This window comes from Gekko japonicus, unplaced genomic scaffold, assembly GCF_001447785.1.
Source record: "Gekko japonicus isolate JY-2015 unplaced genomic scaffold, Gekko_japonicus_V1.1 scaffold291, whole genome shotgun sequence".
In the NCBI taxonomy this organism is placed as follows: domain Eukaryota; kingdom Metazoa; phylum Chordata; class Lepidosauria; order Squamata; family Gekkonidae; genus Gekko; species Gekko japonicus.
Window position 1 is genome coordinate 544,007 of NW_015175978.1, and position 27,442 is coordinate 571,448.

At 49.2% G+C, this 27,442-nt stretch overlaps 1 protein-coding gene across 1 annotated transcript in view; it reads left to right on the forward strand.

The window, feature by feature from the left end:
- ASXL1 (additional sex combs like 1, transcriptional regulator) overlaps nt 1-27,442 on the forward strand; it is a 56,682-nt gene that overhangs the window by 24,796 nt on the left and 4,444 nt on the right. The window contains exons 3-11 of the mRNA XM_015426170.1: nt 12,799-12,907; nt 14,761-14,881; nt 14,961-15,058; nt 15,847-15,940; nt 17,714-17,848; nt 19,989-20,152; nt 21,528-21,624; nt 24,846-24,951; nt 26,858-27,442. Of these exons, the coding sequence (XP_015281656.1) occupies nt 12,799-12,907; nt 14,761-14,881; nt 14,961-15,058; nt 15,847-15,940; nt 17,714-17,848; nt 19,989-20,152; nt 21,528-21,624; nt 24,846-24,951; nt 26,858-27,442 (1,509 nt within the window). The remainder of the gene's footprint in view (nt 1-12,798; nt 12,908-14,760; nt 14,882-14,960; nt 15,059-15,846; nt 15,941-17,713; nt 17,849-19,988; nt 20,153-21,527; nt 21,625-24,845; nt 24,952-26,857) is intronic.

Sequence of the window (27,442 nt, forward strand, 5' to 3'; positions counted from 1 at the left end):
TCTCCCCATGTCACCGGCATCACTGTGGGATCACTGCATACCTGCAGAAGGTGGATTACTTCTGAGCAGGGATGGAGCCACTGCACAAAGTCTCCACCGGGGACATAAGGAAAGGGCATTCTTTGGCCTGTCCGTATCACGGTCTCTTTGGGGGACAGGGTTGTTTTGTTTTTATTTTGCAGATTAAGCGCTCGTGTGTACTCAGTGTCCAACAGAGTCTTTGGAAATCGTAACGAACCATCTCTGTCACTGGGCTACCTTTTTCCTCTGCAGGTATCTATCTCCAACAAACTAAACAGCTTCATCAGAGAGAGAATGGAAGATTTGTATTCACTTACCGTGAAGCTTCCTTCTCGGTGGTCCAGAGTGGAGCAGTCCTAGGAGTAGAGATGTAAAATTTTCCGGAAATTTTGAAGCTCGGAAAAAAAACCCGGGTTTTTTCCGGGGGAAAACGGAAATTTTCGGAAAAATTGAAAAAAATGCTACATTAGCATTTCATTGGTCTTTTCTAGATTGAAAGTCATTCTGTTACTTTAGGAACATAAAATATGACTATGGACATTTTTACTTGGCATGAAATTATCACAACTAGCATATTAAAAATATAGTGTATCCAAACAATTATTACAAACAGAATACCCACCCACATGCAAAAACAAAACTGAAACCTTTTTATTTTCTTCTGACAATAGCACCTCCTAAAGGAAGAAATGCATCTTGTTCTTGCATTGGAGAGTTCAGTTTGTAACCTACAGCTTGCTTGTCCTCAGTGCACAGAAATTAGATCAATCTGATACCATACATATTTTTTAGAAATGATTTGGAAAATATTTGAACACCTTGTCTTAAAATATTTTATTCATCACGTTAAAATAAAACGTTCCATAATAAATTTTTAAAATTTTATTTTCTTTTTCCATAATCTTTTGCGCACCCTTTTGCAGAAAGAAGTAATTGGAGAAATTGCACAGCATGGCAAAGGGAACTTTCTCCGGTGGTCCAGGAGTGGGGCAGTCCTAGGAGTAAGGAGTCAAGGACTGCCCCACTGTGGACCACCGAGAAGGAAGCTTCACGGTAAGTGAATACAAATCTTCCATTCTGTGCACTGATATCAAATTCAGGAAATCAAAGCAGTACACTGGCTGCGATTCAGCGTTACTGAATCTCATTTTATTCTGGGCCACATAGAATGGAGGCTGGTTAAGGTTTTACCCCGCTCGTTTCCCCTCAGCATTGTAAAATACGTATCATAATAATGTTTCCATCCCTTTACATCCCACCAGTATTCCTTCTAAGCTGAGTTAGTGTGAGCTAGCTCACGGCCTTTTAGCCTCCAGCTTACACATTTTTGTCTTAGCTCTAGAAGGATGGCTCCAGAGCAAACTAATGTATGCAGCAGCTAAATCACTCGCTCACAGCTTTAATGCCAGTAGTTCACAAAGTAAAATTTTTGCTCACAAGACTCCACAACTTAGAGGGAGCATTGCATCCCACTTATAAAAAGATGCTTCTTTGGTTACGTGTCTGGAGAAGGGTGTTCATTTGATCTTTTTTCATCCACTTCTGAAGATAAATTTGACCAGACAGCTTTATTTAGAAGGCATATAGGGATGGGCACAAACCACATTTTTGTGGTTCGGTTCATGGGCTAAATCACAAACCCATAAGCATAATGAAAGTATGGGAAAACATACATAAGCATTTTTATATAAAAATCTCAAAATTGACTGTTCCACTAGAAGCCATCACTCTCCCAAATGCATACTAGGAAGAATTACCAAGAAGGTATTTGGATATATTGGACTCCGAAGATCGGTTGAAACCATTAGAAGACCTACCATGGTGGCAAAGAGCTCAAATAGAATCCAGATTTACTAAAGACAAGAGAATCGGATTTCATAAAAACCTTATAGAGATTGAAAAGATTATGACATCTATGGATCAGAAGCTTTTACGAAGATTTTATGTGTTACTTGATGATTTAATAAAATGGAATATGATTCAATGGGGGCAGAATATTGGGCATGCTGTTAATTTAGAGCAGTGGGATCAAATATGGAAGAAAAATATTAGGATTACGAAAGCTATTCCATATAAAGAAAACATATATAAAATGTTTTATAGATGGTATGTAACACCTGAAAGGTTAGCTAAAATTGACCCGAAATGTTCGAATAAGTGTTGGAAATGTGAAAATAAGGTTGGCTCATTTTACCACATGTGGTGGCATTGTGAAAGATCTAAGAAATATTGGGTAATGGTACACGAAATCTTGCAAAAGCTCTATGCAAAATATTGGAAATTACCGGAGATACCAACAAAACGAGAACTAGTAAATAAAATCTTGGAGGCTGCGGAATTGGATAAATTGACTTTATTGATAAAAGGCACAATAGATGTAATTTTAATATTTGTATCGTTTTTTACTGTTTTATTGTTTTATCAACTACATGTTGTTAGCCGCCCTGAGCCTCCGGGGAAGGCGGGATATAAATGTAAAAATAAATAAATAAATAAATAAATAAATTCCAGAATACTTGGTCACGGTTCTATAATTGGTATGATAAATATATGTAGGCAGGCTTGCAAGACACAGACTAAGAGTTTACTAAATGAAATATATACCTGTTAGGATGATAGAGGCAGAAAAGTTGCTTACACAGTTCATGAGAAATTGTTATTAAGGTGGAATAGGCATCAGTATAAATATTAGTAAAATTGAAAATAACCTCCATGTATCTGTTTGTACTGTTAGTATGTATGTATATGTATCTATATGTTATGATTGTTTGTGTATGTTATGTGGAAAATTAATAAAACCCTGCCCCTTTGGGGGCAATTAAAAAAAAAAAGAATCGTGAGTTTGGTTCGCGAACTGACCTGGTCGGTATCAGGCCACGAGACATTTAAAGTTTAAACCCCTGATCTTCGACATGGTCTCTGTGCTTCACACCCATGGGATCTAGTGCGCACGCGCTGGATCGATCGGTGCTGTAGCAAGCTCTTTTAATGGATTTTTGCGCCCAGTCCCTCGGGCATGCGCAGGAACCCTACCGCGCATGCCCAGAGGGGTGGGTGCGGACATCCTGCCAGTTCCTTTCTTACCGCCACGTTGGAAAGACCTTTTTCTTCGTCGGTCTGATCGGTTCGCTGTTCGCTTTTGCCTCACAGCTCTTAGGAATTATTTCCACTCTTTATTTTATCGTTTTTAGTGATTTGTTCTTTAAAAAACTTTTTTAAAAAACTTTACTTTCGTCTGAGGGGAATTTACCGTAGGCCTTTGGGCTACGCCCCCCCCTTTCAACCGTTCCCTCCACTTCTCTTCTTTATGGAGAAGAAGTGGGGATTTTTCAATAGATGCAAACGTGGTAGCAAACATGCTCCTCCTGACCGTCATACCCTCTGCATTTTTTGCCTTGGAGAGTCTCACAAGCCAGAGTCCTGTCGTCACTGCGCTCATTTCTCTAACCAAATGAGAAAGAACTGCGCTGCGCGCCTTAAAGTGCCACTGCTTGAATCGGCCCTTTCTCCTGCCTCAACGATGGAGGAGAGACCGTCCTCCGATGTCGACCGCCCGACACCGAAGCCCTCGACATCGAAGACACGATCGTCCGCCTCCACGCCAATTAAAAATAAGACTAAGGCAAGTACAGAGCATAAGTCCGCGAAGAAGGGCACCTCCAAGTTCCTTAAGGCGGTGAAGAAGGGGAAGGAAGCGGTGCTTGCACTGGGTGATGCCCCTATAGTGCCTCCCGCTCCACCGGCAGTATTGATATCGGAGGCCCAAGTCCCTCCACCGATACCGACTATCCAGGTATTGGACTCCCCTGTCCAGCAAATGGAGCCTCCTTACTCCGACATTGAAACGGTAGAGCTCCTAAGTCATCAGATGGATGCAGAGCATTCTCCGTCTCCTTCTCCGTCGTCGACATCAACGGTATCGGAAGCTCCTGACATCGATCCACGTCGGCACCGATATACCTCCTGTGATATGCAGCGTCACCCTCCACGTCTGCACACTCAATCTGTCAATATCGACGACCAACATTACAGGGACAATTCCCGTAGACAAGCTACTGCCTTGTCTCCCAGACGTCCATGGTCCAGAAGCTGCTGCTCCAGAGTCTTCCTACCTCCCCCACCACCAGTGTTGTGGGATCAACGACAGTTGAGGTACCTCTACGGGGCTTATCCACCGTCCATGCCGTGGTTGACTCCAGTGGGCTATTCCGATTGGGATCACTACTCGACCCATTCCGTTCATAGGTTGAGATAACCCACACAAGTCGAGACCTTCAGCATTTCTGTTGCGTCCTCCTAAAGTCGATCCGTCCCACAATACTCTGGAACCGAGTCGTCCTCTCAATCCTCCTGTCACTACGAACCCTGTCGCTCCTGTTGTCCAAACAAAACCAGTACCTTCTCAACAGGACACTTCGGTCCACACACCACTACAAGACTCCTCTGACTTCATTGAGGAGGACTCAGATACAGAGGCTTCTGAGGCTCATACCTCTCCTGACCATACATCTCCCAACCAAGATGTCGTGGAGGACTTACCTGTATCTCCATCGGACAACCTTACCTCTTACACTGATCTAGTCAAGAGAATGGCCCACTCTTTAGGTCTCTCTGTTGTCCAGCAACATCCGCAGGCAACAGATTCTGTTTACGACATAGTTCACCATAACGACGGACGCTTCCCTGACGGGATGGGGTGCACACTCTATGGGCCTCTCTGTTGGAGACAAATGGGACGCACAGATGAGGAAGCGTCACATAAACTTCTTAGAACTGCTGGCTATACGACATGCTGTAGCCAGCTTCCTACTGTTGATCAAAGGAAAATGTGTCACGGTCCTCACGGACTACACCACAGCGCTTTCTTATGTCAACGGGCAGAGAGGCACAGTGTCCCTTCGCCTATGCAACCTTGCCATCCAATTGTGGGACTTATGCATCGCCAACAATATATTCCTTGTGGCCACTCACATTCCCGGTCACATGAACGTGCAGGCAGACCATCTAAGTCGAGCGGGACTCAGCCTCCATGAGTGGGGGATGAACCCAAAATACCTCCTCCCACTCTTCTACAAGTGGGGAGTTCCCCAAGTCGACGTCTTTGCCACACGAAACAACAAAAACTGTCCTCTGTTCTGCAGTCGAGGAGGCAAAGACCCACAATCTCTGGAGACAGCCTCCTTTACCCTTGGTCTACGGGACTTCTTTACCTGTTCCCCCCCTTACCTCTGCTTCTGAGAGTGGTCCACAAGATTCTCAACGACGCCACGGACTGTATCATCATAACTCCATGGTGGCCAAGACAACCTTGGTTTTCAACAATCCTCGAGCTATCACAGGGAACTTACCATCAATTCCCTCCAGCTCGGGACCTCCTCCTCCTCCCCGACTCCCCCGTCCTACATCACGACATACCACAGCTGAAATTGACGGCATGGAGAATAATGTCACCGGCTTCTCCGCCCGTGTAAGGAATGTCCTGTTGAATTCCAGGAAACCCAGTACGCGGAGGTCCTACGATTATAAATGCCGTTGGTTCTGTTCTTCGCTTGGAAATGACACCCCTCGAGCCACCTCAGTAGGTCTCAAGCGAGTCTTCCAATTCCTCCTCACCCTAGCTGACTCGGGACTTTCCCATTCATCGTTACGAGTTTATTTGGCCGCCCTTTTGGCCTGCCATGTTCTAGTTGACGGATGTACGTTGTTTCCCCATCCTATTTCAAAATGATTTTTAAAGGGTTTCTTACACCTCTACCCTCCTGTCAAAACTCCAGTCGCTCCTTGGGACCTTCCCCTTGTTCTCCGCCAGCTTTCGAGGAAGCCCTTTGAGCCGCTTGCAACAATGCGACCTCAAACTCCTGGCATGGAAAGCAGCCTTTTTAATTGCCATTACCTCGGCTAGGCGAGTGGCAGAAATGTTGGCCTTCCGCCATGATACCCCTTTCCTGTTGTTTCTGCCAGATGGAGTCCGCTTCGTCCCAGACATCTCCTTCCTGCCGAAGGTGGTGTCAGAGTTCCACCTGCAGGCAGAGGTCTTCCTCCCTTCTTCCCAAATCCAACATCAGCGGAAGAAAAGTTATTACACACTTTAGACGTGAAACATGCTCTCCTGTTCTACGTTAACAGAACACTCCCAACTAGACGAGACTCACAACTATTCATCTCATATGCTTCTCCACGGCTGGGTACTCACATCACGGCTCAGCGCCTGTCGAGGTGGATTGTAGGTCTAATCCATCTATGTTACCAGACCGCCAAACAGCCATTGCCTGGCCCTATCAGGGCTCATTCTACCAGGGCTGTCGCGACTTCCACTGCCTTCCTTCAGGGAGTACCACTGCCGGACATTTGTAAAGCCGCTACCTGGGCCACGCCTAACACCTTCATCAGGCACTACGCCCTAGACGTCCGAAATAACTCTAATACCAACATGGGCGTCGCATTCTATCTTTGGCTATGCAGTAATAGTCCTGCCAGCACCCTCCTCCAGATAGGCTACTGCTCGCTAATCTCCCATGGGTGTGAAGCACAGAGACCACATTGAAGATAAGCAGGTTGCTTAGCAGTAACTGGTGATCTTCGAGTGGTCATCTGTGCATTCACACTACCCGTCCTCCTTCCCCGCTGCTGTCAGCTTCTACATTTTTAATAGGGGTTGATTTGCAGCAGTTTGTAGGAACTGGCGGGATGTCCGCGCCCACCCCTCTGGGCATGCGCGGTGGGGTTCCTGCGCATGCCCGAGGGACTGGGCGCAAAAATCCATTAAAAGAGCTTGCTACAGCACTGATCAATCCAGCGCGTGCGCACTAGATCCCATGGGTGTGAATGCACAGATGACCACTCGAAGATCACCAGTTACTGGTAAGCAACCTGCTTTTCTTTCCAGACAGCTGAGTTTTCCGGCACTCAGCCTTTTTTTGTTTCGAGTTGCGAACTACACCAAAATTTGTGGCAGTTCTTCAATCCTCGAACATCACGAACCACAAGCCAGCTAAAATTCATTACGAATTTTAGTTTGTCAGCCAGTCTGTGCCTAACCCTAATGCTGACTGTCCAGCGGTCTGCTCACTAAGTGAATACAATACAATAAATCATTTTAAAGAGACTTAATATTAACGCAAGCCAGGACATGAAATACAGTGTAAAAAATTCAGCCTTAAAAAATCCATAAAACAGGCAGATCATAAGAACAGTTTAAATAGACAGAAGCCTTCAGTCTCAGTAAAAAAAGAAACATTTTGGCTTGGTGTCTAAAAGACAGCGAGGGAGGCGCCAGGCAAGTCTGGGCATTCCACAGGCGAGTGCCACCACTGAAAAAGCTCTGCCTCCGGTTGCCACCAGCCTCACCTCTGCAGGTAGGATGTGGAGAGTAGGGCTAGGGAAGAGAACCCTAACTGGTGGGCTGGACAGTACGAGAGGAAGGGGGCCTTTCGGGCACCTTGCTCGCCAGCCTTTTAGAGCCTTAAGGTTAAGAACCTTGATGTAAGAACTTTGATGTTCTACCTGTCAGAGCAAATACAGCAGAACTGCCCTTTCTGTGTCCATCCCTAGCGACCCTCTAGCTCTAAAGTCTTGTTCTCACGCATAGCAGTGAATCTGTGTCTGGCCACAGGTCGGGGCTCACAGGTCTGAGGCTCACTGCTTCGCACACAGTCCGGCCATTGTAGCATCACCTCATTGACCGCCAGTTTGTTTCCAAGTTCATCTCAAAGGTACACACTTGAAGAACAAGAGAAGAGATTGAATTTCTACCTCGCCCTTCACTACCCAAAGGAGTCTCAGAGCTGCTTACAAACTCCTTTCCCTTCCCCTCCACACAACAGACACCCTGTGAGGTAGGTGGGGCTGAGAGAGCTCTTGACAGAAACGGCTCTTTTTCAAGAACAGCTCTTATCAGAACTATGGCTTGCCCAAGGTCATACAGCAGGTGCAAGTGGAGGTGTGGGGAGTCAAACCCGGTTCTCCCATATTAGAGCTCAGTGTAGTGGTTAAGTGCACAGACTCTAATCTCTGAGAACCGGGTTTGATTCCCCACTCCTCCACATGCAGCTGCTGGTGTGACCTTGGGCAAGCCATAGTCCTGGCACAGCTGTTCTTGAAAAAGAGCCGTTTCTGTCAGAGCTCTCTCAGCCCCACCAACCTCACAGAGTGTCTGTTGTGGGAAGGGGAAGGGAAAGGAGTTTGTAAGCCGCTCTGAGACTCCTCTGGGTAGTGAAGGGTGGGGGATAAATCCACTCACCTCTTCTTCTTAACCACTACACCAAACTGAATAAAGGTACCTGCTGTAAGCCAGCGCTTTTCACGGTAACGTGTTGTCTAGTTTTACCTTTGGTATGTGGTGATTCTCTTTTTTTGTAGAGTTCCTGGTTCTTGTTTTATTATATCCTACTTTGGGCCCCATTTTATTTGGGTAAAAAGCAGAATAAAATATATATTTTTTTAAATGTTCCTGCAAACCGATGAATAAGTAAATCCTATGCATGGAAAATTGGCTATTCAGGGAGAGGACTGCGTACGAACTTCCTGATATGCTAGCGTCGCATGGAGGGGATTTTGTTTTGCACGGGGAGAACTCTGTTGTGCGAATCCATTCTGGCAGTCTGGGGTGGTGGACTCCAGACGCAGGTGTACCTCTTTCGGTAAGAATTGGGCCTAAATCCAGGTGGGTGCAAGAGAGCAGCTAATGTCAGTCTTTCACTCCCTGCTGTCTAGAAGTAGAGGAAGGAAGATTGGGGGGAGGGCGGTGGTGCTAATGGATATCTTCCACTCTCAGTTTCTCCCTATCATTTGTAAGGAGCACTTGGCAATAGAGTGCAGGAGGGCTAGGTTATGTTCCTGAAAGTACACTTGTGTTAAAAGCAAAACGAAAATCAACTTGTCATTTTTGACATAAGGTGAATCAGTTTGCAGCTGATCATCTGATTTGGCTTGGCAGAAGCGCTGACCGGTCTTTTGTTCTAAGAAGTTCAGCCTCGCGAATTGATCTTGCTGCTGCATGTTATTTGGGAGGCGTATCTCGTGACTCCGTTCTGCCGGCATACCGAGCTGTTTCTGCTGGCGAGACAGAATTGTAGGGTACTCGCAAATAGTTATTTGCAGAGGTCTGGTTACAGAAGTAAGACAACAGTGGAGCAACATTTTTTGCTGGTTGCTTGTTAGCGCTTTAATAGTTATGTGCCTTAATTCTTTGGAGCTTAATTGTATTCAGACTGAGAGGTTTAAGGGACACTGGTGAGCGTGAATATTGACGTTTTACCTTCTAAAACACAGAGAGAGAAGTGTGTGTGTGTGTGTGTGTGTGTGTGTGTGTGTGTGTGTGTGTGTGTGTGTGTGACTTCTGCAAGAGACTTCTGTGGGGGAGACCAAGTTCTGTGGTTTGCAGACTCCCCTCTGCATTCCATTTTGTCTTTGACTGGGTAGTGTCCCGTGACTAGTAGAAGAGGCAGCTGGGGTTTTCCCCTTCTTTTCCAAAGAATGTCTTGGGTTACCTCAGAGGCAGCCGAAGGAATTTTACAAAAAGAATTTAGCACGCAAATTATATTGGAGGAGAAAGCAGGAGTCGTTCCAGGTCTGCTTCCTTTTTGGACAAGTTGAAACAAACAAACAAGAACTTCATGGTTTTATTTCCGAGAATGAAAACCTGGCCTGTTCTTTCAGTTCTGTTTTTATTAATCGCGTCTTCTTGTAACGGCCTCCGCAGTTGTGTAAAAAACACCCAAAAAGGGGAAGAAAGCCAGAAGACAGAGTGTGTCTGTAAATGCACAATTAATTTGCAGTTCACGCATAGGTACAATGCCCAGGTACAACATGCACATCTTATTTATTTTTAAAATAAATACCTGTTTGATAATTCCAGTTGATATCACCTCTAAAAGCCCACCCCCCCAGCATTACATTGAGTTGGCACATGTAGTAGAAATTGCCATAATACTGCTTGTGAAAACTTCTAAGATGACAATAACATAGTAGTGCTTGAGAAAGTAATTCTAAAAGCAGTGTCAGACAAGTAAAAACTACTCAATAGAGTTTTATTTATTTATTTTAAAACATTACCTGCTATCTTGTGAAACTCAAAGCAGCTTACTGTATAAATAAAGCAAAGATACATAAAAACGCACATAAACGACAATTTAAAATCTCCAATTAGGACGCTCAGTAAATAAAAACTAAATTGGTGAAATGCATCCCTAAATGAAGCTGTCTTCAGATGCCTCCTGAACACTGAAAGTGAGGGGGGCCCAGGTGCACCTCCCTGGGTATGTTCAGTAATAGGTAAGTGACTCCAGGTACTGGGTAGTAGCCTTGGTCTCGGCAGGTACCTACAGGGGCTGAGCCCAATATCTCCTGTTTAGGGGGTAGGTTTGGATTAGCAGTCAGTATTTTCAGTAGGGAAAAGACCAACAAAGGTTTATTCAAGGTACGAGCTTTCGTGTGCAAGGCACACTTTTTCAAATACATTGGGATTATGTGTAAATATGTCAGGATATTTATTGCTTTACAGCTGTTGACCTTATAATTTTAGCTTGATCTAAGATTAATCTTCGCTTGATCAACCACATGCGTCCTTGATCCGTGCCCCTCCTGGCTCATTAAAGCGGGCCATGAGGGGTTTCGAGGTGCTCTGCGGGAGATTACCAACAAGTCCCTTTTGGAAGGATGGTTCCCCGGAGCACTCAAGGAGGCGATGGTCCGCCCTCTCTTGAAAAAGCCATCTTTGGACCCGGCTGAATTGGCCAACTATCGGCCGGTGTCCAATCTGCCCTATTTGGCCAAACTTATAGAGAGGGCGGTGGCGTCACAGCTACAGGGCTTTCTGGAGGATGCTTCAGTCCTAGATCCCTTCCAGTCCGGTTTTCGCCCGGGTCATGGGACGGAGACGGCTTTGGTCGCCCTGACTGACGACCTCCATAGGCATCTGGATCGAGGCGGTGTGGCGGCATTGCTGTTGTTAGATCTGTCGGCTGCTTTTGATACAGTTGACCATCAGCTGCTGGCCCACTGCCTTGCCGACGTGGGGATTCAGGGGCTCGCCCTTCAATGGTTTGCCTCGTTCCTGCAAGGTCGGGGACAAAGGGTGGCGATAGGGGAATAGCAGTCCCAGAGGCATCCGCTTGAGTGTGGGGTGCCTCAGAGGGCAGTGCTGTCCCCGATGTTATTTAACATCTATATGCGCCCTGTTGCCGGAGGTTTGAGCTTGGGTGTCATCAATATGCGGATGACACCCAGCTCTATCTGATGTTGGGCGGCCAGTCGAACTCCAACCCAGATGACCTTCATCGGGCACTTCAAGCTGTGGCTGGTTGGCTCAGACTGAGTCGGCTGGCGAAGACGGAGGTCCTGGGCCTAAGTCGGGTCGGTTCGTGGCTGGGGCTCCCTCTCCCGGCCTTCGATGGGGCGCCGCTCGTGCCGGTGTCGAGGGTTAGGAGTTTGGGAGTGCTCCTGGATGCCACCTTATCAATGGAGGCCCAGGTGGCAGCCACTGCCAAGTCAGCCTTTTACCATCTCCGGCTGGCGCGGCAGTTGGTTCCTTTCCTTGACCGCGATGACTTGGCCACTGTGATCCATGCGACGGTCTCCTCAAGGTTGGACTACTGCAGTGCTCTCTACATGGGGCTGCCTTTGTCGCTAATCCGGAAGCTGCAGCTGGTGCAGAATGCGGTGGCCAGGCTGTTGATGGGTCTTACTAGACGGGACCACATCCAGCCTGTGCTGAAGGCACTGCACTGGCTGCCTATAGCATACCGGATTCGCTTCAAAGTGCTGGTTCTTACCTATAAAGCCCTTGATGGCCAGGGTCCAGCGTACCTAAGGGACCGCCTTTCTCCATATGTTCCCCCAAGAGCGCTACGGTCGGGTTCGCAGCACCTATTGATGGTTCCCGGCCCCAAGGACATCAAGTTGGCTGCAACCAGGGCCAGGGCTTTTTCGGCGGTGGCTCCTGTCTGCTGGAATGAGCTCCCAGAGCGGGTTCGGGCCCTGCGGGCCCTGGCGCAGTTCCGCAGGGCTTGCAAGACGGAGCTCTTCCTCCAGGCCTTTGGATAGGAGCCGCCGCCGTCACTGTACCACCACCGAGTTGCCATCTTCGACGGTGGATTAGATCTGGAGGTGAGCCGGCCCTGGGCAGACGCCTAGGTAACCAAATAATGCATGCTGCCAGGTTAGGTTGATGAATGGAGCTCATCTTGGATTGAGAAAAATGTTAACATCAAGAGCACCGCACTTTATTTAATGATTGTTTTTACTGTTTAATGACTGTTTTTATGTTGTTTTAACGGTTGTTATGGCAATTGCCTTTGTTGTAGCCGCCCTGAGCCTGCTGGGGAGGGTGGGGTATAAATCTAACAAATAAATAAATATAAATAAATAATATTGTTATTTTGGACTTTGCCTATCTTAAACACCATCGTGTTACATGTTAATTTCCCTGTGTATAAGTTTGAACCTTACACACCATTCCATCGTATTTGAAAAAGCGTGCCTTGCACACGAAAGCTTGTATCTCGAATAAACCTTTGTTGGTCTTAAAGGTGCCTCCCTGGACTCTAAATTAGTCCTAGTGCTTCACACCAACACGGCTGACCACCTGGCTCTATCTTCCGTTGGGAAGTTGGCGCAGAGGACATGATATTTGTGTCGTTAAATAGGCCTGAAAGCATCTCAGCAACACGGTTGTTTTCACAAGTGCCAGTGCTGCCGTTAGGTTGGCATAGCCGGGACACTGAAACGCGCCGTCATCCACTGCGGTCCATTCCTGAGCTTCCTTTTCTTTCTCCTCAGTGGCACCTCCCCACTGGCCTGCTTGAACGCCATGCTTCACTCAAATTCCAGAAGCTGCGATGGACTTTTCTACAAGCTCCCTGGGCGCATCAGCCTGTTCAGCCTGAAGGTAAGATCCGGTCTCCCTCCCTCCAGTCCAGGGACTGCGTGAAGGTTCAGCTGGCTGGTGAATATTGTATGAGTTCAGCATCCAGCATGCGGGAGAGGGGTCATACACAACATGGCTCTAGAATTTCGTTGGGTCCAGGAGCTCGGTGCAGCGAGTGTGGCTAACTCCTCGTTTGTCCAGCCAGGTTTCCCTTTCTCTTTTACCGCTTGTAGGATATCCTTTATTGTTCCAAGGTCCAGGAAGACCTGCCAATCTGACACGTGGAGTGCTGAAGAGAGTGCTTGTTAATTTTTTTCCACCTGCTCACTAGAGTAGCTAATGGCCTTGTAATGATTTCATGTTTTGGTGTATGTGTTTCTTTAAATGTTTAGTTTGACTGCAGTAATATAAGCAGAGTGATAGAGGGAGACAAGTGTGATGTGACTGGCTGATGACTGAGAGAGTGGGATGAGAGATGTCACTGAGGTGATTCGGTGTTCGTGAAGAGACGAGCGTGGAGAGTTTTTGTGAGAGTCTGTATGACAGAGGAAGTAGTTGTCAGGTTCCATAGTCAGATCACACCACACAGCGCTTCATAAGAAGTATTCTGTTTATTGGTAGTTCATAACTATGACACATGAACGTTTTTTGTCAAGAATGGCCCAAAGCAGCGGGGCACCCAAAGTTACAGTAGTTTCAAAGCACCCCCCATTACAAGCAAAAGCCAATAAGCATTGTGCGCGCGTGCAGGGGAGAAAAGTGAGCAGGCAGAATAGAAGCCGTTTGTTCCCAGCAGGTCAGGAGCAGCTGGAACCCCAAGGTCAGAAAAGTATAAACAGATAACAACCCAGACAGGAGACATTGTTAGTGTACCAGATTGAGAAAGGAGGATGCCTCCCCACACATTCCAGAGACATGGCAGTGTTAACTGACAGTAGTTGGGAGTTCAGCCTGTGTGGCTATATGAGCAAGAGAGTTCAGCTTGTGTGGCTATGAGAGAGAAAGTTTAGCCTGTGTGGCTATATGAGAGGGTTTAGCCTGTGTGGCTATATGAGAAAGAGAGAGAGAGAGAGAGAGATAAGCCTGTCAGAGTTGAGTTTTGGTGTTTGAGAGACTGTGTGTGATGCCAAGCTTTGTCAGTTATATTTTCTTTCTTCAGCAGCAGTTCAAAATACCCAGAAACCGATTTTGTTCTTTTATAAATAAATCATTTTTTGTTTAAACTTATCCCAGCAATCAGAACAGTCCTTCCTCAGGGCCACATAGTCCTCTGAAGTGCCCAGACACTGGGTCATTCTACCAAAAGAGAGAGATTTAGAATTTTTAATTCCTGGTGGCAGCAGAAGTCTACTAAGTTCATGTACACAGAGTGTGTTTTAAAGGAGAAAGCGTCTCCCCAATAAGCAGGACGTCACAGGCCTCACTAACCCTAGCGCTGAGGTCCTGACCCTTTTTCAGCCTTGAGGCGTCTTTGGAATTCTGGCACAGGGCGTTGGGCACAGTCACCAAATGGCTGCCGCCAAAGGTGGAGCCAGCCGCAAAATGTCGAGGGTATGCATAACTCTCATAGCAAGTCTTCAGCCTTTCAGGCAGACATTGTGCTTAACAGGAGGCCTTTTGCAAATGAAGTTTGTTTTTAAAAAATCTGCACAGCCAGTCAAAAAAATCCCTGGTGGCAAAATCCCCATCAGGTCCTGCCCACTGTCTGAAAATGCTCAGTGGGTGTCAGGAGAGGTGTTAGTGGGCACCGTTGTTGAGGATCCTTGCCCTGGTCATTAAATACCGGGCCTTCCAGGTCCCCCCCTTGTTCTTCAGCCGAACTGCATTAGTCTCTGTGCTTTGCACGAGAAAAAGGCTCTGCTTGGTCCCTCTAGAAGGATGCTGTGCAGTGGTCTCGGAGCCTGTCTGCCCCGGAAGGAGAAGAGCTGGATGATGCTGTCGATGCTGAGAGCAGCGGCTCCAACGAAGCCAGCACCGTGAGCGGCGACAATGACGGTGAGTGTCCGTCCACCCCGATCTTGGACTGCTTGTGTTTCCCGTGGATGTTGATGGGGTGGTTTTTTCCCCTTTCCAGTGTCTCTAGACGAAACCTCTTCAAATGCCTCTTGTTCCACTGAGCCTCAGAGCAAAAACACACCTGCTTTACGGGAAAGCCACAGAGCAGCTTCGCAGGTAGGAGCGTCACAGGTGCTGGAGAGACCAGGCCAGGTAGGGGGTGTGTGGGAAAATAAAATGACATTGGCCTCTTCTGCCATTGCTACCTTTGACGTGGTTCTCTGCCCAGCACTGCAACTTACCCAGAAATGTGTCTTCCTGAGAAATGTAAAAAGTGAAAAAGGGGGGAGGAAATCGATTCCTATGCTTGAGGTAGCCACTTCTGGTTTGATGACACAAAGATTTTTTTAAAAAATCAGTCCGAGCTCATGTCTTAACATTTCAGAGGGTTTGTGGAGTCTTGACACATGAAGACCGTCTTCCAGTTCTGCAGGAATCGTAGAGGGTTGCATTATTGCTTGACTTTTGTCTCACTTTGCAAATAGTAGATGGGAAATTATCATAAATTAACTTCTATAAAGTGCCCACAACATTAAAACAGAACACCAGACTTCCTGTGAAGGTTTCTTCTCGTTGGTGGATGGGAAGGTGTCCACTGTTTGAAAGGTAACACAAAAGTCAAGTAGTATTGTGATCCTCGCATCCCCTGGTGCTTGGTCCTTGGAATGTTCTCCCGTATCTTCATTGAGATCAGATGCGACTGCCAACGTTGGCTGCTTTGCAGTAGGTAGCAAAGAGTTGCAGTTGCCCAAGAGTGATGCTGGAGTTCAGATCCCTCCTTTCTGCTGAGCATACGTGGTGAAGCTCTCTAGACCTTCTTACTAGGAGAGGCTGCTCGTCCCCTTCAGTAATACTGATACTTTCCTGCCAACCCTGTCTGTCCCTTGGTCTCCTCCGCAATATAGACAAGCAAACAGAAGAAAAAAACGGGCGTGATGCTTCCTCGTGTGGTTTTGACGCCCCTGAAAGTAAACGGAGCTCACATGGAGACTTCGTCAGGTAAGCAGAGCCCCACCCCTGGGTTGATAGATCTTCACGGCTTCCCGAGGGCCAGTCCAACAGGGTTATGGAGCTTATTTACCAATCGCTGTGGTGCTGGGGGTTGCACACTCCCAATAGCAGTCCCCCACCCACAGTCTAGCCGCAGCATTCTGCACTAACTGCAGCTTCTGCATACTCTTCAAGGGCATCCCCAAGTAGAGTGCATTGCAGTAGTCCAGTCAAGGTGTAATTAAGGTGTGGATCACTGTGGTTCGATCTGACTTGACTGTAGCCAGAAACTTACCCAGAATGTGGCTTCCTGAGACATGGACGGTAAAAAGGAAAGGGAGAATCTGTCCCACAGGCTTAGAAATTCCCATGCCTGACTTAACAGCAGTGAAGGGTGGGGTGGGGGATTCCATTTTGCCTCAACTGGAGATATCTGTGGGTTTCTTCACTGGCTGTGGTGTATTTTCAGGGTGATCCCGAGCAGCTTAACCTGTCCGTCACTTGCTTTCTGTCACCAGTGTATGGATAAGAGAAACCATCCATGCACTGAAACCATAATATTGCCGCCTTTTGTGTGTTCTTGTGACTTCCACAGTGGCTACATCTAGGCCTTGTGCAAAAAGAACACTGTTGCTGTTAAAGAGGAGGGGCAGAGACCCCAGATGGAAGGGGGAGCTTTGAAACCAGAGGGGGCTGGGCAGGCTGACTTTGACCCGTGCAGTAGACCGGTCCGTTCCAGGCTGCTCCAGATTCTCCATCCCCTCTCCAGCCAGTTTGGTGTGAGAGCCAGTCTGGTGTCATGGTTAAGTGTGCGGACTCTATTCTGGGAGAACCGAGTTTGATTTCCCACTCCTCCACTTGCACCTGCTGGATGACCTTGGGCAAGCCGTAGTTCTGATAAGAGCTGTTCTTGAAAAAGAGACGTTTCTGTCAAGATCTCTCTCAGCCCTGCCTACCTCGCAGGGTGTCTGTTGTGGGGAGGGGAAGGGAAAGGAGTTTGTGAGCCGCTCTGAGACTCCCTTGGGCAGTGAAGGGCGGGGTATAAATCCAATCTCTTCTTCCTCTTCCTCTTCTTCTCTTCTTCCCCTTCTCCTTCAGTGGGCCCTCTACCAGGATTAGCTGTTTGTCTTTGGCAGATGTTTACTTACTACATTTATACCCCACCTTTCTCCTCAATGGGGACCCAAACTGGCTTGCATCATTCTCCTCGCCTCCATTTTATTCTCATAATAACAGCCCTGCGAGGTAGAGCAGTCTCTGAGAGTGTGTGACTGGCCCAAGGTCACCCAGCAGGCTTCCACGGCAGAGTGGGGACTCGAATGTGGGCCTCCCAGTTTGGTGTAGTGGTGAAGTGCGCGGACTCTAATCTGGGAGAACCGGGTTTGATTCCCCACTCCTCCACTTGCACCTGGCTCGTGTGACCTTGGGTCATTCACAAGTTCTCTCAGAGCTGTTCTCTCAAGGGCAGATCAGGAAAGAGCTCTCTCAGCCCCACCCACCTCCCAGGATGTCTGTTGTGGGGAGGGGAAGGGAAAGGAGATTGTAAGCCGCTTTGAGGCTCCCGAGTGAAGGGTGGGGTATGAATCCAGTGTCATCTTCTTTCTCCCCAATATTCCTGGGGTTTGCAGGGGGAGAGACGGAGAGCAGCCGGCAAAGCTGTGGCACCCCTAAGTGTGCGCTCAGGAGCACTTCCCCCTGATCTCGAGAGAGCTCTGCGTGTGCCGCTGCGGAGCATGGCCAGTGGCGCTTCCACGGCTTTACCCCCCTGTGCCTTTCTTTCAGGTTTCACAGGAAGACAAGCGGGCAGTGAGAGCAGCAGCAGCTCCTCAGCCCTGCCCAACGCCGCGGCGCGCAGCAGGACGGAGATCGCAAGGGACCCTTCCCAGCTGCTCCGAGGGTTCCGAAAACCCGCAGGCGGTAGGTGCACCCAGCATCCATCGCACAGCCGTGTCAGTCCTGGTTAGAGAGAGTGGTCATAAAAACATAAGAGAAGCCTTGTCGGATCAGGCCAGTGGCCAGTCCGCTCCAGCACTCCATGTCACACAATGGCCAAAACCCCAGGGGCCATCAGGAGGTCCAGCAGTGGGGCCAGAACTCCAGAAGCCCTCCCGCTGTTGCCCTCCCCCCTAAGCACCAAGAAGACAGAGCATCACTGCCCCAGACATAAGAGAAGCCATGTTGGATCAGGCCAATGGCCCTCCAATCCTGCACTCTGTGTCAGACAGTGGCCAAGACCCAGGGGCCATCAGGAGGTCCACCAGCGAGGTCAGAACTCCATAAGCCCTCCCACTGTGGCCCCCCAAGCACTAAGGAGACAGAGCATCACTGCCCCCCATACATAAGAAAAGCCTTGTTGGATCACGCCAGTGGCCAGCCCACTCCAGCACTCTGTGTCACACAGTGGCCAAAGCCCAGGGGGCCGTCAGGAGGTCCAGCAAGCGGGGCCAGAACTCCAGAAGCCCTCCCACTGTCGTCGTCTCCCCCCCCCAAGCACCAAGTTCTCCAATTGTACCCCCTAATCAATGCTCCCTCTAAGCCGTGAAGTCCTGTGAGCAAAAATTCTATTTTGTGAGCTACCAGCATTAAAGTTGTGAGCAGGTGATCTGGCTGCTGCATAAATTAGTTTGCTCTGGAGCCATCCTCCCTGAGCCAGGACAAAAATGTGTGAGCAGAGGCTAAAAAACTGTGAGCTAGCTCACACTGACTCATCTTAGAGGGAACACTGCCCCTAATCCCACTCTCACACAGTGCTGGAAGTGGATTCAGCTGAGAATCAACGGGGTGTAGGTTATACCCCGTGGCTGTAACCAAAGCAGCTAAAGAAAAGCCTAGTCTTTTTGCCTTTGGAAAGAGCTTTTGAGCAGCTTTCTTTACACAGCTGTTGAGATGTGCTCCAGAACAGAGCAAGAGCCCAGCTGGGTCAGATGAACAGTCCATCTCATCTCTCGTGCCGTTTCGGACAGTGGCGCAGGGACATTTCTGAAAGGCCCAGGAGTCAGAGTTTTCCCTGCTGCTGCCCCCTTCCAGCTGGAATTGAGAGAGAGGGAAGTTTCATTTAGCCCTCATGGCTGGTCACCACACCTCAAAAAGGATATGATAGCATTGGGAAAAGTGCAGAAAATGGCAACTAGAACGATAAAAGGGTTGGAGCACTTTCCCTATGAAGAAAGGTTAAAGCGCTTGGGAGCTCTTTAGCTTGGAGAAACGACGGCTGAGGGGTGACATGATCGAGGTTTGTAAGACTATGCCTGGGATAGAGCAGGTCGAGAAAGAAGGATGTTTCTCCCTTTCTCACAATACGAGAACTTGTGGGCACTCCATGAAATTGCTGAGCGGTCGGGTGAGAACGGATAAAAGGAAGTCCTTCTTCACCCAAAGAGTGATTAACACATGGAATTCACTGCCACAGGAGGTGGCGGCGGCTACAAGTGTGGACAGCTTCAAGAGGGAATTAGATAAGCATATGGAGCAGAGGTCCATCAGTGGCTATTAGCCACAAGGTATAGAGAGGAACTCTCGGTCCGGGGCAAGTGATGCTCTGTCTTCTTGGTGCTTGGGGGGGGGGGACAGTGGGAGGGCTTCTAATGGCCCGGCCCCACTGCTGGACCTCCTGAGGGCACCTGGTATTTTTGGCCACTGTGTGACACAGAGTGTTGGACTGGATGGGCCTTTGGCCTGATCCAACACTAGCTTCTCTTATGTTCTTACGTTCTGGGATAACTGTTGATCAGCACCTTCTACATGCCATGCTGGCTAACAGCTGTTGCTACGTGTGGAGGCAGTGAGGTTGTGTATAGCCGTTGCTGTGATGTGAAAGGGGTCTTTTGGGCAGGAGGATGGCTTATAAGAGACTGCCGTAAGGGGGGCTCAGTGGGTCTCTGTCTCCCTGGCTGATTTACAAATAGGCTCCTCCTTCCCAGGCTGGTTAAGATGGGCCACGTTGCTCTTTTTTAGAGAGGTCCGATAAGCCGCAGCTGTCTGTTTGAGGGTGGTGGTGCTTCTTGGCCGGCAGCTGTGTCAGTTTTCCTGGTTTCATGGGGCTCTCTGGAAACCGCAGGACAAATGAAGAGGAACCGGGGCGACGATATAGACTTTGAGACGCCGGGCTCCATCCTCGTGAACACAAACCTGCGGGCGCTGATCAATTCCAGGACCTTCAACGCGCTGCCCCTGCCCTTCCAGCAGCAGCTTCTGCTCCTCCTCCCTGAAGTGGACCGGCAGGTAAGTGCTCACCGTCTGCCGTGTGTTCAGAGCATCCAGCCTCTCTCCCAGGATGATTGTTTCGGGGGTCGGTTTGATGGGAGCACCTCGTCTCGAGTCCAGTATCATCTTAATAGACCAAGCAGGTTTCTTGGTATGAGCTTTTGAGAGTCAAATGTTGGATCACGTTGGTCTCTAAGGTCAGTCTGTCTGTTTTACTGCATTAGCTCAAAGCCACAGTGTCAGGGTCCTTAGTCAGGTCACGCAACACAGGGCTTCATGAGAAGATAACTGTTTATTGGTACATCCAGTACTAGAGACCACGTGTGCAGCTTGTGTCAGGAATGGCCGCCAATACTAGGGCCTCTGACTTATACTAGAATCAAACATCTCCCCGGTAAGCCTAAGCCAATGGATACATCTCGCACGTGCAGGCAAAAGCAAGCAGGCAAAGCGAGAAGCCGTTGACTTTCCCAGCCGGGTAAAACTGCAGCTGGAGCATCTACAAGGTCAAGCATAAGATAGCAAACAGTTGGTGAGCCAGGGAGAGCTGAGACAGAAAAGGGGAGGGCCACCCCTCCACACTCCAGACCTATGGCAGGGCTACCTGACACACAGTGAAACCATGAACACAAAATGAGACAATGCCAGTATCACATAAAATCCAAAAGATATCCATTAAAAGAAGATGATATTGGATTTATACCCCACCCTTCACTCAGGAGTCTGAGATCGGCTTACAAACTCCTTTCCTTTCCCTTCCCTTCCCCTCCCCACAACAGACACCCTGTGAGGTGGGTGGGGCTGAGAGAGCTCTGACAGAAACGGCTCTTTTTCAAGGACAGCTCTGACAGAACTATGGCTTGCCCAAGGTCATCCAGCAGGTGCAAGTGGAGGAGTGGGGAATCAAACCTGGTTCCTCCCAGATTAGAGTCCGCGCACCTAACCACGACACCAAACTGGCTAGAAGATTAAAATACCTCGAAAGCATTTAAAACATAACCTTTATAGCTAAAAGAAGCAGAATTAACAATAGCTTACTATTGGCACAGTGAAGAGTGATCCAGTGTTCATTACCCACACTTGCATGAGAAGGTTTTGACTGTATCTTTATAACCCGGGCCACAAACTTTGCCAGTTGTAGCGTTACGCATTTCTCTCTTATCTGCAAGTAATATCACCTGTTTGTTCCAGTCTGACCTCCCTGAGCGTAGTGGTAAGATATTCCCCAGGATTCTTTCACGGGTCTACTGCAGATCTTGGGGGCCAAAGAATGACGTGAGCCCCACACGGTCACAAGAACAAACTCGCTCTCTGAGAAGCTTCTGGGGTTCAAATCTAGCTCTTCCAGAACGGTTGTGCATGTTACCCCGTTCCCTGTCTTTGTTCGTTTCAGGCTGGGGCGGACGGGCTGATGCGTCTCAGTGGGAGCGCTCTGAACAATGAATTCTTTACCCACGCTGCCCAGAGCTGGCGGGAGCGGCTGGCCGATGGTAAGCATGCCATTTCTTCTTTTGGGACAGGCCTTGGAGGGGCGCCTCCACTTCTGGAGCAGAGCAGGCTGCTCGGAACTGAAAACAAATCAGCCAGTATCATCACGGCCCTGTATAAATCGATGGTGCGAACTCATTTGGAATACTGCATACAGTTCTGGTCACCACACCTCAAAAAGGATATTATAGCATTGGGAAAATTCCATTTTGCCTCAACTGGAGATGTCTGTGGGTTGGAAAAAGCATTGGAAAAAGTGCAGAAAAGGGCAACCAGAATGATCAAAGGGTTGGAACACTTTCCCTGTGAAGACAGGTGAAAGCGCTTGGGGGCTCTTTAGCTTGGAGAAACGACGGCTGAGGGGTGACATGATTGAGGTTTGTAAGATTATTTATGGGAAAGAGCAGGTAGAGAAAGAGGTACTTTTCTCCCTTTCTCACAATACAAGAACTCCTTGTGGGCACTCCATGAAATTACTGAGCGGTCGGGCTAAAACAGATAAAAGGAAGTACTTCTTCACCCAAAGAGTGATTCACACATGGAATTCACTGTCACAGGAGGTGGCGTCGGCTACAAGCATGGATGGCTTCAAGAGGGAATTGGATAAACATATGGAGCAGAGGTCCATCAGTGGCTATGAGCCACAAGGTATAGATAGGGACTCTCGGTCTGGGGCAAGGGATGCTCTGTCTTCTTGGTGCTGGGGGGGCCTGATCCAACATTGGCTTCTCTTATGTTCTTATAAGAGGGAATTGGATAAACATATGGAGCAGAGGTCCATCAGTTGCTCTTAGCGACAAGGTATATAGATAGGAACTCTCGGTCTGTGGCAAGGGATGCTCTGTCTTCTTGTTGCTTGGGGGGGGGTCAACATTGGGAGGGCTTCTAGTGTCCTGGCCCCACTGCTGGACCTCCTGATGGCCCCTGGTCTTTTTGGCCACTGTGTGACACAGAGTGTTGGACTGGATGGGCCACTGACCTGATCCAACTTTGGCTTCTGTTATGTTCTTATGACAGCTGAGTTGGTTTGCGGCTGTCATTTCGTTAAGCTGTGGAAGCTTCAGAACTCCTGTAGGAAACCCACTTAAGTGGAACCAGTAGAACACCAGATTCGAATCCTGAGACCCACAAGGCTTCCTGCCCAAGGGAGCGTTGGCTCTCGAAAGCCTCTACCCTGGAAATCTTGTTGGTCTCTAAGGGTGCCTTGAAATATCCGCTGTGTCTTCTGGTGGGTTACAAGAACTGGACGCAGAGGGTTTAGGGTCCCAGCGGTGGCATGCTTGGTGTGCCGGTTTGTGTTTGTTTTGAAGTGCTCCCCCGCCTCTGGTTGGTGTACTCGGTCCCTGCCCCCGTCCTTTCTTGGCCTCATAAAGGCCAGACTCGAGCAAAGTCTTCTGGGAGAGGCTGTGGCTTTGTTCTTTTTCAGGGGAAAGGCATCCCAGAGCGATCTTCAGGTATTTTTGCCTCATTGGGTTAGGGGCTGAAGAACCTGTGAGCATTTGCCATTGAAAAGAAGTCATGGGGAGTTCCGTACCCTTTTCTAGGCTGCCTCGCTTGGCCTCAGCATCGGGGGGGTCATTTCGTAGAAAAAGAGGAGCGGGACCTCATTGGCATAACTCATTCGCATAACTTATTTGCATATGCCACTCCCCCTGACATCACCGGAAGTGTGTCAGAAGGCAACACCCACCGCTCAGGCTCCACTGGACTGTTTTGGATTGCTAGCTATTTGTTTTTTTTGGGGGGGACATGCAGATCTGTCCTCGCAGAGGAGGGAGAGCTTGTACCTGAATAAAACTTGGTCTCTTTTTGGACTGGGGGGCCGGGAGGGGGGCTCTGCAGCTTACCTGGCTGCTTCTTGCTCTGACTGAGGGCTGCTGGGAGCAGGGGGTGGGGCTTGCTCCATGTGCCCCCCCCCTGGGCTCTTTCCTGCCGTATTTCCGCTCCTGTGCGCTCCTGCAGGAAATGACCCCTGCTCAGCATTATTCCGTGCAAACGGAGAGTGTTCCCTAGAGGATGTGCAATGCTGCAGGACATTGGTCTTCTCTGACTGGGCTTTCTGTTGAGGAGCTCCTGGGTTGACAAATAACTATTTATGGAGCTTCTTTCTTTCTGTAGATTTCTGTCGTTTCTCAGGCCAGGGTGTCACAGTTGATATTGACCGTCAGCCAGCATTGCCAGGTGTAGGAAAATTAAAAGGAATAACCCAACAGAGAGGGGCCGTGGCTCAGTGGAAGAGCCTCTGCTCGGCATGCAGAAGGTCCCTGGTTCGATCCCCGGCCTCTCCGCCTAACAGGATGAGAAAAACCACAGCCTGAAACCCTGGGGAGCCGCTGCCAGTCAGAGTAGGCAGCTCTGACCTCAGTGGTCTGAGAGGGTCCGATTCAGTAGAAGAAGAAGAGGAAAAAGGAGAAGAAAACCCAGTTCTCCAGGAAAATCACAGGTATCCATATAGGAAATACGACAAACAAGCAAACACTGTGATATGAATGACCAGGACATTTAGTAAAGATCATATTATATTATAAATAAAACTTTACAATAGTACAGGGAAAAGTCGATCATTCTCAACGAGCGCCCGGATATGAGCTCATTTCGTTCCAATCGTCCTCAGGAGTAATCCTATTTTATTGAAAGGTATCAGCCTCTTGATACAGCTCAGTGTTAGGAGCAAACCGGTGCCTACCTCCTCCTTTAGTTTCTTCAGATTATCTTCTGGTTCCATTTCAAGTGTTTGTATTAGGAGCAAGCCAGTCTTGTCTTCTTCAACTAGGTGCAAAAGCCTTCTGTATTATGCTGGGTTAAATGCTCTCCATGAACACTGTATTCGTATTTATAGTAGTAGCAAACCAGTCCTCTTTTCTACCCGGATGGAAGCCTTCAATTTTAAATTTGGCTGGCAAAAAGCTCTCTTTTATATAAGCTCATTTTGTCCCCAATCTTCCTCAGGGGTAATCCTATTGTATTGAAAGGTCTCAGCATGTTGATACAGCCCATTTTGCCAGCCAGATTTAAAAATTGAAGGCTTCCTTGTTTGTTGTATTTCCTGATTCGGTATAAGGCAGCTTCAGGTGTGTTTCATGTGGGGTTGGCCTTTGCAACAGAGCACCGAGGCTTAGAGTTGCCTTTGCCCTGGATTCCTCTAGTCAAGCTGGTTCTTTTGGAATTCCCCTGATGGTTAGCAGCATGTTTCACTTTGCTGGGTTTTTTCCTCCCCCCCCAGGTGAATTTACTCACGAAATGCAAGTTCGCATAAGACAGGAAATGGAGAAGGAGAAGAAAACGGAGCAGTGGAAGGAGCGATTCTTTGAGGACTACTATGGGCAAAAGTGAGTCGTGTGTGTGTGTGTGTGCGCTTGCGCCGTTAGCTCCCTCTGGCTCCCATGTCCAGGTCCCCTCAGTTTCCAGCTCTCTCGCCAGACTTCCATCTCTTTTGCTTCTGAAGATAGAGGGGAGGTAACACGTAGGGTCAAATTCCACCTCCTGGCTCTCCATGTTCCAGTGAAGAGGCACAGGGATGATTAAACAAGAGCTGACAAGTGTGTTGGCAAATACATTTCCCCTTCAAGTGGTTAAATATATCCAGCTGTGTTTTTGGCCAGAGCTGGTTCGGGGTGTTTTGTGGTCCAGGCAAGGGACACCCATCACTTCCTGGGCCCAGTCTGGTGGCGGCCGGGTCCCAGCAGAGCCCTGGGGGTGCTTGAGGCAATACAGGCCCAGGAGGGGATGCCGGTCTCCTCGCATGCCACAGAGGGCTGGGAGCCAGCTAAGCCCTGGTGGTGCATTGGCACCTTAACTTGCCACGCACCTTCCTTGCCTCAAGAGATGAAGCTGGCAAACACCCCATTCCCAGTGGCACTGGTCAAGCACCCCTGCAGCTGGGCTCTGCTCAGTTTTTGCTCTTCTGATAAAACAGTCCTGTTATTCGACAAGGACTTCTTTTAACCAAAGAGATAAATAGGTACCACTTCGGTGGGAAGGTAACAGCGTTCCGTGCGCCTTGGTGTTTAGTCATGCCAGCCACATGACCACGGAAACGTCTTCGGACAGCGCTGGCTCTTCGGCTTTGAAATGGAGATGAGCACCGCAACCCTAGAGTCGGATTCGACTCGCTTTCGAGCAAGGGAACCTTTACCTTTTTAATGAACATGTGGAATTCATGTTCTCAGGAAGTGGTGGTGGCTATAAGCATAGACAGCTTCAAAAGGGGACTGGATAACTGTATGGAGCAGTGGTCCTTCAGTGGCTATTAGCCAGAGGAGGAGGAGGAGATTGGATTTATACCCCGCCCTTCACTACCCAAGGGAGAGCGGCTTACAAACTCCTTTCCCTTCCCCTCCCCAGAACAGACATCCTGGGAGGTAGGTGGGGCTGAGAGAGCTCTGACAGAAATTGCCCTTTTTCAAGAACAGCTCTGACAGAACTATGGCTTGCCCAAGGTCATCCAGCAGCTGCAAGTGGAGGAGTGGGGAATCAAACCCGGTTCTCCCAGATTAGAGCCTGCGCACTTAACCACTACACCAAACTGGGTAGAGGGAACACTCTGTCTGGGGCAATGATGCTCTGTCTTCTTGGTGCTTAGAGGGCCACAGTGGGAGGGCTTCTGGAGTTCCAGCCCCGCTGGTGGACCTCCTGATCGCACCTGGTTTTTGGACTGGAGGGGCCATTGGCCCGATCCAACATGGCTTCCATTATGTTCTTATATGGAACAGAGGTCCATGAGTGGCTATTAACCACAAGGTATAAATGGAACATTCTGTTTGGGGCAGTGATGCTCTGTCTTCTTGGTGCTGGGGGGGGGGGGGTGCGCACGGGGTGGTGACTTTGTTCTGGCCCCACTGGTGGATCTCCTGATGGCCCCTGGGTTTTGGCCGCTGTGTGACCCAGAGTGTTGGACTGGATGGGCCATTGGCCTGATCCAACATGGTTTCTCTTATGTTCTTATATGGAGCAGAGGTCCATCAGTGGCTATTAGCCAGAAGGGGTAGAGGTAACACCCTGTCTGGGACAGTGATGCTCTGTCTTCTTGGTGCTTGGGGGGGCAGCAGTGGGAGGGCTTCTGGAGTTCTGGCCCCGCTGGTGGACCTCCTGAGGGCACCTGGTGTTTTTGGCCATTGTTTGACACGGAGTGTTGGACTGGATGGGCCATTGGCCTGATCCAACACTGGCTTCTCTGATGTTCTTATCCTTCCTATGGGAACTGTACCCTAACTCTTTTCTGTCCCTGTTCTACAGGTTGGGCTTGACCAGGGAGGAGCTCCCAGAGCAAAACTCGGTGCCAGACGATACCAAGAACGGCACTGCCCAGCCTTCCCCGGGGGGACCCGTGAGGACTCAGCCTGGTCCCGTAACCCGCCAGCGTGATGGGCATTTCAAGAAGCGCTCCCTCCGCTGCAGAACCCTCAGGAGCCTCCATAAGCCCCGCGAGCAAGAGCCGGCGGAGAGTGCCCTAGAGGCCGCCGTGCCTGCGGAGCCAGAGCCGCCCAGCTGCAGAGCGGTGGAACCGGAGGTCGACTCGCGCCAGGGGAGCCAGGCCCCTCCGCAGCCGGAGAGTCCGCCCAAGGCTACCAGGCTCCCGAGCGAGGGAGACGACGCGGCACCGGCGGCCGCAGCCGGCAGAGTCCCCGCCCTGCCGCAGGAGTCGCACGATCAGGAGCCCAAGGAGCAGAAGAGGAAGTGCTTTGAGCAGGCCGCCTCCGCCTCCTTCCCCGAGAAGAAGCCCCGGCTCGAAGACCGTCAGTCCTTTCGTAACACAATTGAAAGTGTTCACCCAGAAAAGCCACAGCCCACCAAAGAGGAACCCAAAGTCCCACCCATCCG